Source organism: Haliotis rufescens, unplaced genomic scaffold, assembly GCF_023055435.1.
Source record: "Haliotis rufescens isolate VD_foot unplaced genomic scaffold, xgHalRufe1.0.p SCAF_4, whole genome shotgun sequence".
In the NCBI taxonomy this organism is placed as follows: domain Eukaryota; kingdom Metazoa; phylum Mollusca; class Gastropoda; order Lepetellida; family Haliotidae; genus Haliotis; species Haliotis rufescens.
This window is the reverse complement of record NW_025964112.1, coordinates 39,367,255-39,383,686: the sequence shown is the minus strand read 5'-3', so window position 1 is coordinate 39,383,686 and position 16,432 is coordinate 39,367,255. Positions and strand designations below refer to the sequence as shown.

The following is a 16,432-nucleotide window of genomic DNA, read 5'->3' as shown; positions in this document are numbered from 1 at the left end:
GCACGCCCAAGAAACGCAATTCCGTTGCCTTAGATGAATAGGACACATGTGTTCTCCCTCTTCGTACTTTGTACCCGACAGGACACCAGTGTACAGCTGTAACTGGTTTACTCCGCTTTGAACATTACCGGTAGGGCAGGACATGCCCACCCTTTTCGCGAACACCTGGTGTCATCACTGATTTTCTTTTGTCTATTCAAAATAAATTCACTGCTATTTTGCCCTTACGCCAAATGGAATCTGTTTCGGCGCATAATGTAGATATTCTCTTGCACTGAAAATTCATATTATATTTACTTATATGAAGGCGTGCCAACTTGACATGGGCGGAAATCCCAAAGTGATCCAAGTCATAGTAATTTACCACTTTGATTAAAGCTACGAGCATGGGTATGGTACTGACAGAGCATGAACCCTAATCAGAGTGAATCAGTGATTCGAACCAACGTTCATGTGACGCCAGCACAATTCAATGTGTACAATACCCTGCCTATGTAAGCATCAGCATTCCCTTTAAATACTGTATGTTTGAAAAGTTTGTCTTTACAATACATTAACTATTCAAAATGTTATCTTATGTTCATATAACGTTTCGTTGTTTTTGTTTCAGCTGATTATTTACTTCAAGAGCGAACTAAGTGATGCCTTTGTCACGCTTGTTGTCATCCGAATCAGGTGAGTAGTTCAACCTTGGATTGAGCGTGCATTTCAGCTGTTACTGAAGACCTTGTATAAGCACAGATTGTGAGTGAGTGAGTGAGTTGAATTTAACGACGCTTTGAACAGTATTTCAGTTATATCACGACGTATAAGCTTGATATGGGAGGAAAATGAAACTGATTCAAGACGTTGACCTCTTTGATGAACTCTGCAAGCACGGTATAGTTCTGACAAACCGGGCTTCGAACCCACGACCATCGGTTTCTGGCAAGCTAAAAGGACGCAACTCTTCGTAGCGAAGTACGAGCCACAGCGGCCCAGTATTTGCACAGATATTTACTGAGCCCAATACAGCCTTTCATGTCAATGTACCTTCATTTCAAATAGCTATCAACGAATTTTCATAAATATGACGTTTGTCCTGTGTGTGCTTCAGACCGGGTAGTGTCGTCGCTGACTACACAACTGAAGTTAACAAGAAGGTCGCAAATGACCCTACCGCAGAGTTCGCCAAAGCCACGACCGCTCTGGTATCGGGTAACTTAACTATCGATGGAGTAAATGAAAAAGTTCTGGACCAGACGGTCAGTGGGACTAATGGTGAGTGAGGCTTGACATGTACTGTTTGTTAGTTTATTTGTTGTTTGACGCCGCACCTTGAAATAGTCCAGCTACACCGCTACTTGTCCGGAGCATCATCTGTTCTTAAGTATTATCTAGCCAGAGTGATTTCATATCTTTAAACAAAAGGGGTCAGGTAGACGGGAAGACCCCAATACGCGATACTTTGAAACATGAAATAGTAGCATATACAGAGCTAATAAAAATACATAGAATATTGCTGTGATGATTACTGTAGAATAGTCATCTGGTGAGAATTATGTAAAATCCGAGAAGAATATGAGACTAATGTTCTCAGCAGTCTCCTGTGCTAAAGTGTCACGTGTAACCCATGACTTAGGTGCTGTGCTATAGTGTCACGTGTAACCCATGACTGATGTTCTCAGCAGTCTCCTGTGCTATATTGTCACGTGTACCCCGTGACTGATGTTCTCAGCAGTCTCCTGTGCTATATTGTCACGTGTACCCAGTGACTGATGTTCTCAGCAGTCTCCTGTGCTATATTGTCACGTGTAACCCGTGACTGATGTTCTCAGCAGTCTCCTGTGCTATATTGTCACGTGTAACCCGTGACTGATGTTCTCAGCAGTGTCCTCTGCTATATTGTCACGTGTACCCCGTGACTGATGTTCTCAGCAGTCTCCTGTGCTATATTGTCACTTGTACCCCGTGACTGATGTTCTCAGCAGTGTCCTCTGCTATATTGTCACGTGTACCCCGTGACTGATGTTCTCAGCAGTCTCCTGTGCTATATTGTGACGTGTACCCAGTGACTGATGTTCTCAGCAGTCTCCTGTGCTAGTGTCACTTGTATCCCGTGACTGATGTTGTCAACAGTCTCCTGTGCTATATTGTCATGTGTACCCCGTGACTGATGTTCTCAGCAGTCTCCTGTGCTAAATTGTAACTTGTACCCCGTGACTGATGTTCTCAGCAGTCTCCTCTGCTATACTGTCACGTGTACCCAGTGACTGATGTTCTCAGCAGTATCCTGTGCTATATTGTCACGTGTACCACATGTCTGATGTTCTCAGCAGTCTCCTGTGCTATATTGTCACATGTACCTCGTGACTGATGTTCTCAGCAGTCTCCTGTGCTATATTGTCACGTGTACCTCGTGACTGATGTTCTCAGCAGTCTCCTGTGCTATATTGTCACGTGTACCCCATGTCTGATGTTCTCAGCAGTCTCCTGTGCTATATTGTCACGTGTACCCCGTGACTGATGTTCTCAGCAGTCTCCTGTGCTATATTGTCACGTGTACCCCATGTCTGATGTTCTCAGGAGTCTCCTGTGCTATATTGTCACGTATACCCCATTTCTGATGTTGTCAGCAGTCTCCTGTGCTATATTGTCACGTGTACCCCATGTCTGATGTTCTCAGCAGTCTCCTGTGCTATATTGTCACGTGTACCCCATGTCTGATGTTCTCAGGAGTCTCCTGTGCTAAAGTGTCACCTGACATGACTCGCGTTCCCAATAGTCTGCCGTGCTTTGTTTCAGTGACGAAAGATGTTTGTGACACTTACAGGACCAACTGTGAGAGTAACCAAGTCTGCGTCAAGCATAAAGATACACCAGTCTGCAGGTAAGAGATCCATTTTCTCAACTTGCGTCAAATGATAAAAGATTTTTCGAAATTAGTTGTTTCTGTCAAATATACATTTCTTTGTAAATTAACATGAGTTAAAATCAAATGTAGCATTTACTCTTCAGCTAATCAATCTGTGTTGCCTTTCAGTCTCGTTTTCGAAGAAAGTGAGTACATCGTTATGCGGCTCCACATTAAGATCTTCTTTTGCCTAAAACAGAACTTTATAGAGCGATTGGAAATCACCTTTCCAATAAATGTTTTTAATTATGTAATGGTTTTGCAAATTACAGATGCTGTTATATAATGATATAGAATTAATCACAGATGATGTCATAAAGCTATATATAATTAATCACCCGTCAGAGATGAAATTATATAGCAATATAGAATTAATTTCACATGCACATGTCAAAATGATGTGTCAAACTAGATAGTTCCTGAATATATTTAGTTTAAAGACAATAAGACATGAAAGTAACTGGAGTAGACGAGTAAACGCAGATTATCAGCATTGAAACATGTGGCGTAATGAAATGATTTGATCACCACTGATGTCATTATACAATACTTGGGTACAGAGCATGGCGAGTATTGTAGTTAACACATGCAAACTGTCCATCGTGTACATACATCCTTTGTAATTAGGTTGAGAAATGATCATCCACTCTTCATAGTTCTTGCTGATTCAGGTAGATGACATGAATTGTGTCTACTTTTCAGCTGTTGAAATATTCGCTGCTAGTATCACCCTGAACAAAAATGTGTCCGACAGCGCCTTCAATAACACCACGGCGGAATATACCAAACTACTCAAAGACATAGAGAGAGCGGTAAGATAACGTGGAGACTCGGTTGGACGTGTCTTGTCCATGACGGCTCTTAATCTTGCATAAGCCGCTTCATTGTTTTACTTGATAGTGGGTGAGTTTTGGCACGCCCAAGAAACGCAATTCCGTTGCCTTAGATGATTAGGGATGTGACCTCCCTCTTCGTACCCGTCAGTACACCAGTACACAGCTGTAACCGGTTTACTCCGCTTTGAGCGTTACCGGTAGGGCAGGACATGCCCACCCTTTTCGCGAACACCTGGTGTCATCACTGATTTTCTTTTGTCTATTCAAAATAAATTCACTGCTATTTTGCCCTTACGCCAAATGGAATCTGTTTCGGCGCATAATGTAGATATTCTCTTGCACTGAAAATTCATATTATATTTACTTATATGAAGGCGTGCCAACTTGACATGGGCGGAAATCCCAAAGTGATCCAAGTCATAGTAATTTACCACTTTGATTAAAGCTACGAGCATGGGTATGGTACTGACAGAGCATGAACCCTAATCAGAGTGAGTCAGTGATTCGAACCCACAATCATGTGACGCCAGCACATTTCAATGTGTACAATACCCTGCCTATGTAAGCATCAGCATTCCCTATAAATACTGTATGGTTGGAAAGTTAATCTTTACAATACATTAACTATTCACAATGTTATCTTATATTCATGTCAACCTTTCGTTGTTTTTGTTTCAGCTGATTGAATACTTCACGATGAAGCTGCGTGAGGCCTTTCTCTGGCTTGTTGTCACCGAAATCAAGTGAGTAGTTCCACCTTGGACTGAGCGTGCATTTCAGCTGTTACTGAATAACTTGTATAAGCACAGATTGTGAGTGAGTGAGTTGAATTTAACCTCGCTTTGTACACTATTTCAATGTTATAAACACGTATAAGCTTGATATGGGAGGAAAATGATATTGATTCCAGACGTTGACCTCTTTGGTGAAACCTGCGACCACAGTATAGTTCTGACAAACCTACAGATATGATCAGGACGAACCAGGCTTCGAACCCATGACCATCGGTTTCTGGCAAGCTGAAAGGACGCAACTCTTCGTAGCGAAGTGCGAGCCACAGCGACCAAGTATTTGCACAGATAATTACTGAACCCAATACAGTCTAGCATGTCAATGTACCTTCATTTCAAAAAGCTATCAACGAATTTTCATAAATATGACGTTTGTCCTGTGTGTGCTTTAGATCGGGTAGTGTCGTCGCTGACTACACAACTGAAATTAACAAGATGGGAGACACCGACGCTGCCGCAGTGTTCGCCAAAGCCACGACCGCTCTGGTATCGGGTAACTTAACTATCGATGGAGTAAATGCATCCGTTCTGGCCCAGACAGTCAATGGGACTAATGGTGAGTGAGGCTTGACATGTACTGATTGTTAGTTCATTAATTGTTTGACGCCGCACCCAGAAATAGTCAGGCTACACCGCTACTCGTCCGGAACATCATCTGTTCTTAGGTATTATCAAGCCCGAGTGATTTCAAACCTTTAAACTATAGGTTTCAAATAGACGGGAAGACCCCTATATGCGATACTTGATACGTGAAATAGTAGCATATACAGAGCTAATAAAAAATACATAGAATATTGCTGTGATGATTACTGTAGAGTAGTTATCTGGTGAGACTTATCTAAAATGCGAGAAGTCTGTGAGACTAATGTTCTCAGCAGTCAGCTGTGCTAAAGTGTCACGTGTACCCCGTGACCAATGTTCTCAGCAGTCTCCTGTGCTGTATTGTCACGTGTACCCCGTTGACTGATGTTCACAGCAGTCTCCTGTGCTATATTGTCACGTGTACACCAGGTCTGATGTTGTCAGCAGTCTCCTGTGCAAGTGTCACTTGTAACCCATGGCTGATGTTCTCAGCAGTCTCCTGTGCTATATTTGTCACGTGTACCCCGTGACTGATGTTCTCAGCAGTCTGCTGTGCTATAGTGTCACTTGACATGCCTCGTGTTCCCAATAGTCTTGTGTGTTTTGTTTCAGTGACGAAAGATGTGTGTGACACTTACAGGACCAACTGTGAGAGTAACCAAGTCTGCGTCAATGAAAACGATACACCAGTCTGCAGGTAAGAGATCCATTTTCTCAACTTGCGTCAAAAGATAAAAGATATTTCCAAAGTAGTTGTTTCTGTCAAATATACATTTTTTGTAAAATAACATGAGTTAAAATCAAATGTAGCATTTACTCTTCAGCTAATCAGTCTGTGTTGCCTTTCAGGCTCGTTCCAGAAGAAAGTGAGTACATCGTTATGCGGCTCCACATTAAGATCTTCTTTTGCCTAAAACAGAACTTTATAGAGCGATTGGAAATCACCTTTCCAATAAATGTTTTTAATTATGTAATAGTTTTGCAAATTACAGATGCTGTTATATAATGATATAGAATTAATCACAGATGATGCAATAAAGCTATATATAATTAATCACCCGTCAGAGATGAAATTATATAGCGATATAGAATTAATTTCAATCACAGATGATGATATATAACCATATAGAACAAATTCCACATCGAACACAGTTGAATCTATATAGCGATATAGAATTTATTACCCATCAGTCACAGATGATGTTATATAACCATATAGAACACATTCCTCATCGAACACAGATGAAATTATATAGCGATTTAGAATCAACCCCAGATGGTGCTGTAGAATCAGCCATAAATTAGCCATGTTACACAACTAAATAGAATTCACTTCCTCAAATTTCAGAATATAGTTAATGACACAAAGTGTCAACAGAGGATACTGCAGTGGACATCAGCCGAATACATTGTTTATATGATCGGCGTTGTTTCAATAAATGCTCAAAGCCTTCCTACTTATATTAACCCAATCAAATCATGTTTGTGTTCAGGCGACTATCGACTTATTATCGGCCTCTCCGTGGGTATCCCTATCTTCATCATCATTCTGGCGTCCATCATCGCTATCATCTTTATGAGGATGAGAAACCAGAAGAAGAGTCTTGAGAGGTCGTCTGAGGAACGGTGAGTGGGACCAGTGGGAGTTCTGGTGGATGTAGTGAATGGTAGAAGCCAGCATTCCCAGTGGCGCTGTCTGCCTAATTCGGCAGTGAAACAGGGAAGCTAGTCTGACAGTTGTATAAGTATAAGCTGGGTAGTGAATCACAGTCTGGTAACTGCACATTGTTAGTATCCCCCGTCGCGAAGTGGCGCGAGGTATATAGGAACGTAGTTCGTCCATCCGTCCGTCCGTTCGTCCGTCCGCTTTTCAAAATGGTCCAAATTTCTGACTGATGTTACTGGGCATGATCTGAAATGAGTTTGATAATTAGTGTCGTAAATTCATTTTTTACAGAGTTATGGCCTTGATCCGCGGTGTTCAACTTAGTGTATAGTGAAACTACTGACGTTGATCGAATGAGCATGTGTATGTTATCTAAGAGATACTTGTCAAGACTGATTTCGAAACTTGTCCAGTCAATTATTTTTTAAATGACCTACGGTCCTTGGCCCATGTTATTTTACTTGGGTTATAGTGTGAGCAATGGGAACAAGTTTTCTCAGAAACTGATAAAGTTAACTTATCCAAGAAATACTTATCAAGACTGAGGTATTTTGTCAAGACAAGGGAACATTTGCTTGTATCAGTATCACATTGAATCATTTTTTCTGATAACGATCCAAGTGCCAATCCTTCAGACTCGATGGGACTCTTTGTTATAGTTCATATTCACTACTATATGACCAAAGAAAGTTCTAATGTGCCCCATGGCGCTGGATAGTGATAACGCTTTTTTCTTGTTACATTTAGAAGTCTAGCTGTTGTATAAGTGGGGAAGTGAAGTAGACCAGATGGACCTAGTTGCACATTTAGGGCAGTGAAATGAAACCTTTGAGAGAAATTGTTAGGTTTGTTGAATGAAAAGCTAGCCTAGCTGTTGTATATGTATTATAGAGGCTGGGTTGTTATATGAGTACAAGTGGAAATAATTGTACAAGTGAGTGGTGGTTATGAGCGATAGGTTTCACTAGCTACATAATACTTAACACATTTCAGATACGACTCCTACCTACATCCATTCTCCAGTCAGCTGGCCACTCGCGACGGCTTCTACAGCGCCAACCGCGGCATGTACTCGCCCGACTCCCTCTCAGCAGCATCCAGTGATGACAGCAACAAGAGGAGGAAGAGGAATGGGCGGGGTAGCTTCAGAGACAGTGCTTGGTTCGCTAAAGATCAGCAGAATCAACGACGTGAGTAAATTTAGAGGGAGAGCCTTGCATTATTTAAAATATCAATAGTAACAAAAGAAAAAATGAAACTAAACAAGAAATGAGAATGAAAATTGATGTAACTCGGAATGCAGATAACAGTACAAATGCTGAAAAAGAAACTTAGAATGAAACTGAGATTAATGCTAAAGGTAATGACAATGAAAACAAGTACTGTTTGTTTGTTAACTGTTAAACGACAAAGACAGCTATGTTCAACATATATTACGGCAACCTGTAAATAATCTAGCGATTGATATTATGAGGAACGTCCCTCGCTGTCAGGATACAATGGCCCACAAGAACACCAAGCCTGGCATCAAATCCATTTAGTTGCCTCTTACGAGATAGGAGAATGTTTTTAATCTGGCTTTCCCACGGGGTTAATCACTGAAATTTAGATTAAGTAAATTAATAGGGATGTGCTGAAAACGACGATAAGGTTTTATGAAACTGATTAATATTAAAAGGTTAAAATATTCAAAATGATATCAACAAAGAAAATATATGATTAAATTATTGTGAAATTGGCAACCTTCATTGGAAGATAAATAATGATACAAATGAGAATGAAGCAGACTGAAGATCTGATAAACATAGTCTGAAGTCAAACTATTAGATATTATCTCCGACACTATATTAAACTGAGATGGACACGTACTGTTCAAAGTGGCGTTAAATGAATTCACGCCATATGTGTCTTTCTTAGATAAGCCTCATGTATGACATCGTTAAGATCCTAGCAACACATTGAAAGGAATAAGCTGCGTAGTACACAGAACATATAATACAGCTAGTGATGATAAAGTTGTCCACAACTGCTTCTTTGTACAGTATTTCAGTTTTAACACTGTCTGTCAGCTTACAGGAAGCTCTACGTGCAGGTCTTAGAAGTTCACCACTTTGGCAAAACTCACCAGCACGGGTATGATGTTCACAAACCAAGAATCATTATCAGGAAGAATATTGGATTCAAACCCAAGAGCATAGGATTCTGGTACACCCAGGGGATGCAAATCTGAACAGCAAATTACGGCGTCTAAGACTACTTGGCCACCCGTACACTATATACACTGTAGTCAGCAGTAGATATTATGTTGTACTCGCAGAGAAATCGGTCGCATGTGTCATTTTATTTGCATTCTTGTGTTTGAAATGGGGCTTAACACATATTTTTCCCGACAGCCGATGACAGCGACCTCTCCAACTTCTCCTGGGACTTCCTGTACCGGATCATGCCACCCAATGAAACAGTGAGTACTGCTGGGACAATGGTATAAATATATATTTCATAGAAGGTATATCGTAGACATAGGATAGCTGAAACCTTGTACATCAGTGTGTCGTCACACAGCTGAAGTTTGTTTGTTTGTTGTTTAGAAATATTCCAGCTATGTGACTGCTGTCTGTAAACAATGGAGTCTGGACCAGACAAACCAGCAATGAGCATCGATCCACGTAATTGGAATGGATGACACGCAATCAATCAAGTGACCAAGCCTTCACGAACAGATCTATTTCGTTACCTCATTCAACAATCATAGATTGCTGGGTACTTATATTCTTACCCTGAATCCCAATGGGGTTACAAGGATGAAGAGCTTTAGACAATGCACATACCATGACAACCTTTTGCAGTAAAATGTTTGACCGAAGTTCTTTGTTATTTCCATTATGTCTACAATTGTCTGAAATGGGGAAGTATGCGTATAATCAAGGCATTTTGATACTTCATGTCGGCCCGCCATTGGATTATAATGCTTATTAGATATTTTATTCATGATATAAAAGCTTGTTTAAAAGGTTTGAACATATGCAAATCTGATATAAATGCTACTCGATCATAAATATTTTCAACTAAATGATGTTCCATACATTAGTTTTAGGCACGACCCTTTCTTCTCCTCTTTGGAACCTTCAGATGTCCAAACATTGACATCTGATTTTATTCATCGTGTGTTTGAAGAAGCTACTTTTTTGCACGGAATGTTTTAGCATATGAGTAACGCCTTAAACTTTGCACGATTCTTTCAATGTGACCAAAGCCGGTTCTGATCTGGAAAAATAAACATGTCATGGCTTCTATGTTTGAATGATCATGTAGTTATGATGTAGTCGGAATCTTACTATGACCTCTGCTTTTATGGAAAAGGTTTTTGTGGCTTTTAGTTATGTGAGGATATTAGTGATGAATGATCTAACATAACCAGTCCAATATGTCGTGGAATTGTGATCAGGAACAGAGAACTATTGCACTAAAGTGAAATATGGAGATGTGTTATGTACATCTACAGGATGCAAGGTAAAATATACACCATAAACTTGTGTCATCTTTCAGTTCGAGATAAGAAGACCACAGATCAACGCCTCCCCCTCGCCGAGATCACAGCTGAAGGTAAGGTTCTACATCTATTTGACCATTCAGTAGTAACATATCCAGTGAAGACAATGTATGGGTTCAGTTTAATACATGCACCTCCGATATTGCGGAGAAACACCATGTTCACTGCAATAAGGTCACGAGTAACACATTACGTACGGGAGCACGGTAATATCAACGTATCCGTTCTTGATAGTTCGGAATGCAGGGTGTCCGCCTCAACGGTTGAAGCATTACATAGAGTTATAATGGTTACCCAGTAAACCCATATAACTGTAGGGGCGGTGAAGTAGTCTGGTGCTTAAGGCGTTCGTTCGTCACGTCAAAGGCCTAGGTTCGATTCGCCACATGGATACAATGTGAGAGGACCATTTCTGGTGACCCCCGCCTAGATGTTACTGAAATATTTCTAAAAGTAGAGTGAAACCCAACTCACACTCACTTGTATCACTGTATGATGCAGAATAGACCTTTCGGAGCCATACAATCAAGATAGCTGTACATATACAACCCTTGACCTGGCCCAGTATCTGCCACTGTGTCGTTGTGCACCATTGCCAGAGTTGCGTATTGTGTTTTTGATTGGTTCTTGATTGATTTTGATTGGTTACGTACATAATTGCTGGTGAAGGGTTGAACAGGTGTAAATGCGAATGTTCGCAGGGTGAGAATATGTCGGTTATTGACTTTTAAATGTGTGAGAATGTCTGTATGTAGTATATTGTCTTATGAATGTGTCAGAACATGTGGTATAATGTATTGTGGATTTGTCAGAACATCTACACGTGGTATATTGTCTTCTGAATGTGTCAGAACATCTGCATGTGGTAGATTGTCTTGTGACTATGTGAGAACATGTTGTATATTGTCTTGTAGATTTGTCAGAACATCTGCATGAGGCATATTGTCTTGTGAATGTGTCAGAACATCTGCATGTCATATATTGTCATGTTGATTTGTGACAACATCTGTATGTGGTATATTGTCTTGTGAATATGTCAGAATATCTGCATGTTGTATATTGTCTTGTGACTGTGTGAGGACATGTGGTATATTGTCTTGTGAATATGTCAGAATATCTGCATGTTGTATATTGTCTTATGACTGTGTGAGGACATGTGGTATATTGTCTTGTGAATATGTCAGAATATCTGCATGTTGTATATTGTCTTATGACTGTGTGAGGACATGTGGTATATTGTCTTGTGAATATGTCAGAATATCTGCATGTTGTATATTGTCTTGTTACTGTGTAAGGACATGAGGTATATTGTCTTGTGAATATGTCAGAACATGTGCATGTTGTATTTTGTCTCTTGAAAGTGTGAGAACATCTGTATAGTGTGTAATCTTCATTGTCTTGTGTTTTTTCGGGAAATCGAGTACATGGTATATTGTCTCGTCTCTTGTGTTACAGTCCAGCCGCCAGCACCCCAACTCCAGTGCCTGAGACACCAGCGAGAAACAACACAATCTTCAGTTGAGAAAAATGCGCCACTAGCAGGCGTCTTGCGCCACTGAATTATTCATGGACACCCTGGGATATTCCAATTATGCTTGAATGATATTGACATTTAATTGTCTTTATGTGCCATGGACTAATCCTTATAATCCTTGATGGCTGGTGGGTATATGCTTGTCATACTTGGTTTATGAAAGCCACTTTCATTATTTTGAGATATGATATTTCGATATATGTTTGTATCTTCCGTCTTTCATCTGAAGAAATCAACGATACATCCAGTGACGACAATATACGCTTCATATCCCCTCATCTCATGCAGTATAATGGGTTTTTGACACATTTGGGAGCATATAACGTTGTCGACAGTATTGGGCAACTGTGCACACGTTCCTGGATATCATTCACTGTGGTTATTGATGGGTGTTGCATTTCCTTGTAATATCAACTAATACTTAACCCGTGAAGATCCGGGATAGAATATGTCTTAGGCAAACCCGTGCTTTTTTCGTAAGAGGCGACCATGCTTGTAAGAGGCGACTTACGGGACTTGATACATGAACTCGTATCCCAGTGGCGGCTGACGTGACAATGTTTCGTGTCATCTTAATTATTTAAATATCTCAGAAATCTAAACCAGGAAACGTTAATCACAATTGCATCTGTAGTCATTTCTGAAATTTCATGCCCTAGTTTTCAATCGCATGTTACCTCATGCAAAACAGCATCGAAGAATCTCTCTTTGTGCTATGTATAAAACATATAAACAGTGTATACGTTCTGTTTTACTTAGATGATCACATGTGACGACAATAAAATACGTGTCACAGTTAGCGTATGTATATCCTTGTATCCCCGTGTTGTTATGTCATGACATTAATCCAACAGGACAATGTGGTATGACGCATTCTTCCACTCGTTTTTTCTCTTTGTTCTTATTAATAGTGATTACACTGCATGAAAGTGATACAGTGAGATTGATACACACATCCACTCATTTGAAACTTCTTTTCGAATATGAAATTATTACTTTAGTTTCACCACAGCTGATTTTTCCGTTGAGGATTAGCAATGATATATGCGAAACAAAACAAGTTAGGGATCGTGAATATTAGGGGGGTATTTTTCTGTAGTGAAGACTGAACACAAAGTTTTATAAAACTATCCCCCAAAATATTCATTATCCCTAACATTTTTTGTTCAATTTACCATTAAGGGATCATATACTGTTGGACATACAGTATGGGGATTGCTTTACTGAAGCAGGGAGATGTGCTCTTTTGTTGACCTTTCATCAGACCATTTTTGTCACTGTGTCAAATGATACTACCCTTGTCGTAGTCTTCATGAATATTTGGGGGGATATTTTTCTGTAGTGAAGACTGAACACAAAGTTTTATAAAACTATCCCCCAAAATATTCATTATCCCTAACATTTTTTGTTCAATTTACCTTTAAGGGATCATATACTGTTGGACCATACAGTATGGGGATTGCTTTACTGAAGCAGGGAGATGTGCTCTTTTGTTGACCTTTCATCAGACCATTTTTGTCACTGTGTCAAATGATACTACCCTTGTCGTAGTCTTCATGAATATTTGGGGGGATATTTTTCTGTAGTGAAGACTGAACACAAAGTTTTATAAAACTATCCCCCAAAATATTCATTATCCCTAACATTTTTTGTTCAATTTACCTTTAAGGGATCATATACTGTTGGACCATACAGTATGGGGATTGCTTTACTGAAGCAGGGAGATGTGCTCTTTTGTTGACCTTTCATCAGACCATTTTTGTCACTGTGTCAAATGATACTACCCTTGTCGTAGTCTTCATGCTGTTATCTTGTGAGTTGATAACGTGCTGTGTTGATCATGATGCAGCGGCTGGTTCCGCGCATGTCACTCATTCACTACAGGTCTCCCAGCATCAAAGCCGTGTCAAAACCAAGACTGAATATGATAGACGTGTATTTACCGACAGAAAATATCATAGCCCTGACTCCCGAGGATGGGTAATATACGGGTCACAATGGGAAACTATGCAGAATGTAGTGAAAGTAAGGTCTTTTGTTCAGGAAATGTATCGACACAGAAAATGAAGTGCTTACTCAGTACTCGACCTGCGCACTTTGATGATCACATGTGACGACAATAAAATACGTGTCACAGTTAGCGTATGTATATCCTTGTATCCCCGTGTTGTTATGTCATGACATTAATCCAACAGGACAATGTGGTATGACGCATTCTTCCACTCGTTTTTTTCTCTTTGTTCTTATTAATAGTGATTACACTGCATGAAAGTGATACAGTGAGATTGATACACACATCCACTCATTTGAAACTTCTTTTCGAATATGAAATTATTACTTTAGTTTCACCACAGCTGATTTTTCCGTTGAGGATTAGCAATGATATATGCGAAACAAAACAAGTTAGGGATCGTGAATATTTGGGGGGATATTTTTCTGTAGTGAAGACTGAACACAAAGTTTTATAAAACTATCCCCCAAAATATTCATTATCCCTAACATTTTTTGTTCAATTTACCATTAAGGGATCATATACTGTTGGACCATACAGTATGGGGATTGCTTTACTGAAGCAGGGAGATGTGCTCTTTTGTTGACCTTTCATCAGACCATTTTTGTCACTGTGTCAAATGATACTACCCTTGTCGTAGTCTTCATGCTGTTATCTTGTGAGTTGATAACGTGCTGTGTTGATCATGATGCAGCGGCTGGTTCCGCGCATGTCACTCATTCACTACAGGTCTCCCAGCATCAAAGCCGTGTCAAAACCAAGACTGAATATGATAGACGTGTATTTACCGACAGAAAATATCATAGCCCTGACTCCCGAGGATGGGTAATATACAGGTCACAATGGGAAACTATGCAGAATGTAGCGAAAGTAAGGTCTTTTTTTCAGGAAATGTATCGACACAGAAAATGAAGTGCTTATTCAGTACTCGACCTGCGCACTTTGAGGATACGTTCACGTACTTGCGACAGCGGTAGAACCCGGAGGTAGATAAGATCGGCTTTCAACATAAAGAGACAATGATAGAGACGATGTCCGAAACTGCCTCAATTTGCTGTGCAGAGTTGTGCGCCTTAGATATGGTGGATTCGCTTATCTTAAATGAAATCTGAGATTCGCCGAATAATAGAAAGATGTCAAATGTCAAATGTACTTGAGTATATTTTAATGTATATAAAACTATTGATACACGTAACGATTGGCGAAATGCATTCGACGCGGTCTCTAATGTTGAAGTAAACATCCAGAGATCCGTAGCGCATGTTATTAGGAGAACAACAGATGTCGGTAATTCATTCTCCCCAGATTGTTCGGTATGTGGTCAACTTCCCACAGGCGATAGTTAATCGACAGTCATTGTAAGTTTGAATAAGATCTCCTTGTTAAATTTGCTAAATAGCCATTTATAATGTAGATTAGTCAAGTAATTCAATATTGCACTTACACAAATTCACATTTAGGCGCTGATGTAACCCCCTAGAAAGGGACAAGACCGGGGTACATAGCCCTAGGGGAAGGTGGGGGTCAAGGTTTAACGTTTATGTGATAGCTTGTCATAACTATACAGCGATTATCTCCCTTACGCGTATTGCAGTCAACACAGTTGGACAATCTTGGTTACTCTATAAGAGTGTAATATTTTTTAAATGTATATACATATATATGTATGAAATATATGATGTTGATATCTTAAGTCAGGAACCATACTTATAATGTCATTGTAAATATATTCCATGTATGCCAACCGTGTATGAGAGATTAACAAACCATATTTCATTATTTGTTTATGTTATACATATTTACTAATAAAATATCAAAGAATTTACCTATTCTTGAAATAAAATATGTATTTACATAACATGTATCTTGAGATGTTTTTATAAGGGGCAGCAAAGCTGAATAGGTCTTTCCTTGGAATGTTCGCAAGTACTGACAACGCTACATCGTGTCTGGGAGAGTTAAATAAGCAATAACTATAATTATTTATCAACTCTCTCTAATACGCTCAAATCAGCCTTTATCATATAGAAGCACTGGAGCAGCAATACGGGCCAATATGGGATTTGAGCGGGCCAATATGAGATTTCTTAAATAACGTGGGAATCCTAATGTCAATGTTGGTTTTGTTGATGGTTCTGTACTGCTTGACGATACAGAAACAAGTGTCAACCAAGCGAAGTGCCATATCAGATCGGCCGAGACTCAAGGAGAGGCTATCTGAACGACCACTGCATCGAGTTTATATGCAGTGTGTTGAGAGAACCAGCAACCCTGTGGAGTTCCTGGCTTGGATGAAGTTGGCTGGCCTAAAACATGTGAAACAGAATGCTTTCTGTTTGCTGCTCAGGACACAGAGGTCCATCCATGGTACGACCCAGAATATGTAGAGGGCGTCATGGAAAATGATAAATACAAAATTCTTTGGAATAGGGCCGTGTACAGACCCAGAAGTATCCAGGCCAACAAACCTGATCTTGTCCTTTTTTTATAAATCATTTATATTATTGCATTTTCTGTCCCTGCTGACACTAATGTAATTGACAAGATTGAGGAACAATATGGCAAATAT

At 39.8% G+C, this 16,432-nt stretch overlaps 1 protein-coding gene across 1 annotated transcript in view; it reads left to right on the top strand.

Moving 5' to 3' along the window:
* The window catches only part of LOC124134734, a 462,484-nt gene extending 450,239 nt beyond the window's left edge, over positions 1 to 12,245 (top strand). Inside the window, exons 95-108 of the mRNA XM_048381564.1 lie at positions 611 to 675; positions 1,097 to 1,260; positions 2,785 to 2,869; positions 3,023 to 3,039; positions 3,596 to 3,705; positions 4,408 to 4,472; positions 4,913 to 5,076; positions 5,715 to 5,799; positions 5,952 to 5,968; positions 6,596 to 6,728; positions 7,762 to 7,958; positions 9,162 to 9,229; positions 10,315 to 10,371; positions 11,774 to 12,245. Of these exons, the coding sequence (XP_048237521.1) occupies positions 611 to 675; positions 1,097 to 1,260; positions 2,785 to 2,869; positions 3,023 to 3,039; positions 3,596 to 3,705; positions 4,408 to 4,472; positions 4,913 to 5,076; positions 5,715 to 5,799; positions 5,952 to 5,968; positions 6,596 to 6,728; positions 7,762 to 7,958; positions 9,162 to 9,229; positions 10,315 to 10,371; positions 11,774 to 11,806 (1,260 nt within the window). The 3' untranslated portion in view covers positions 11,807 to 12,245. The remainder of the gene's footprint in view (positions 1 to 610; positions 676 to 1,096; positions 1,261 to 2,784; positions 2,870 to 3,022; positions 3,040 to 3,595; positions 3,706 to 4,407; positions 4,473 to 4,912; positions 5,077 to 5,714; positions 5,800 to 5,951; positions 5,969 to 6,595; positions 6,729 to 7,761; positions 7,959 to 9,161; positions 9,230 to 10,314; positions 10,372 to 11,773) is intronic.
* The last annotated feature ends 4,187 nt before the right edge of the window (positions 12,246 to 16,432 follow it).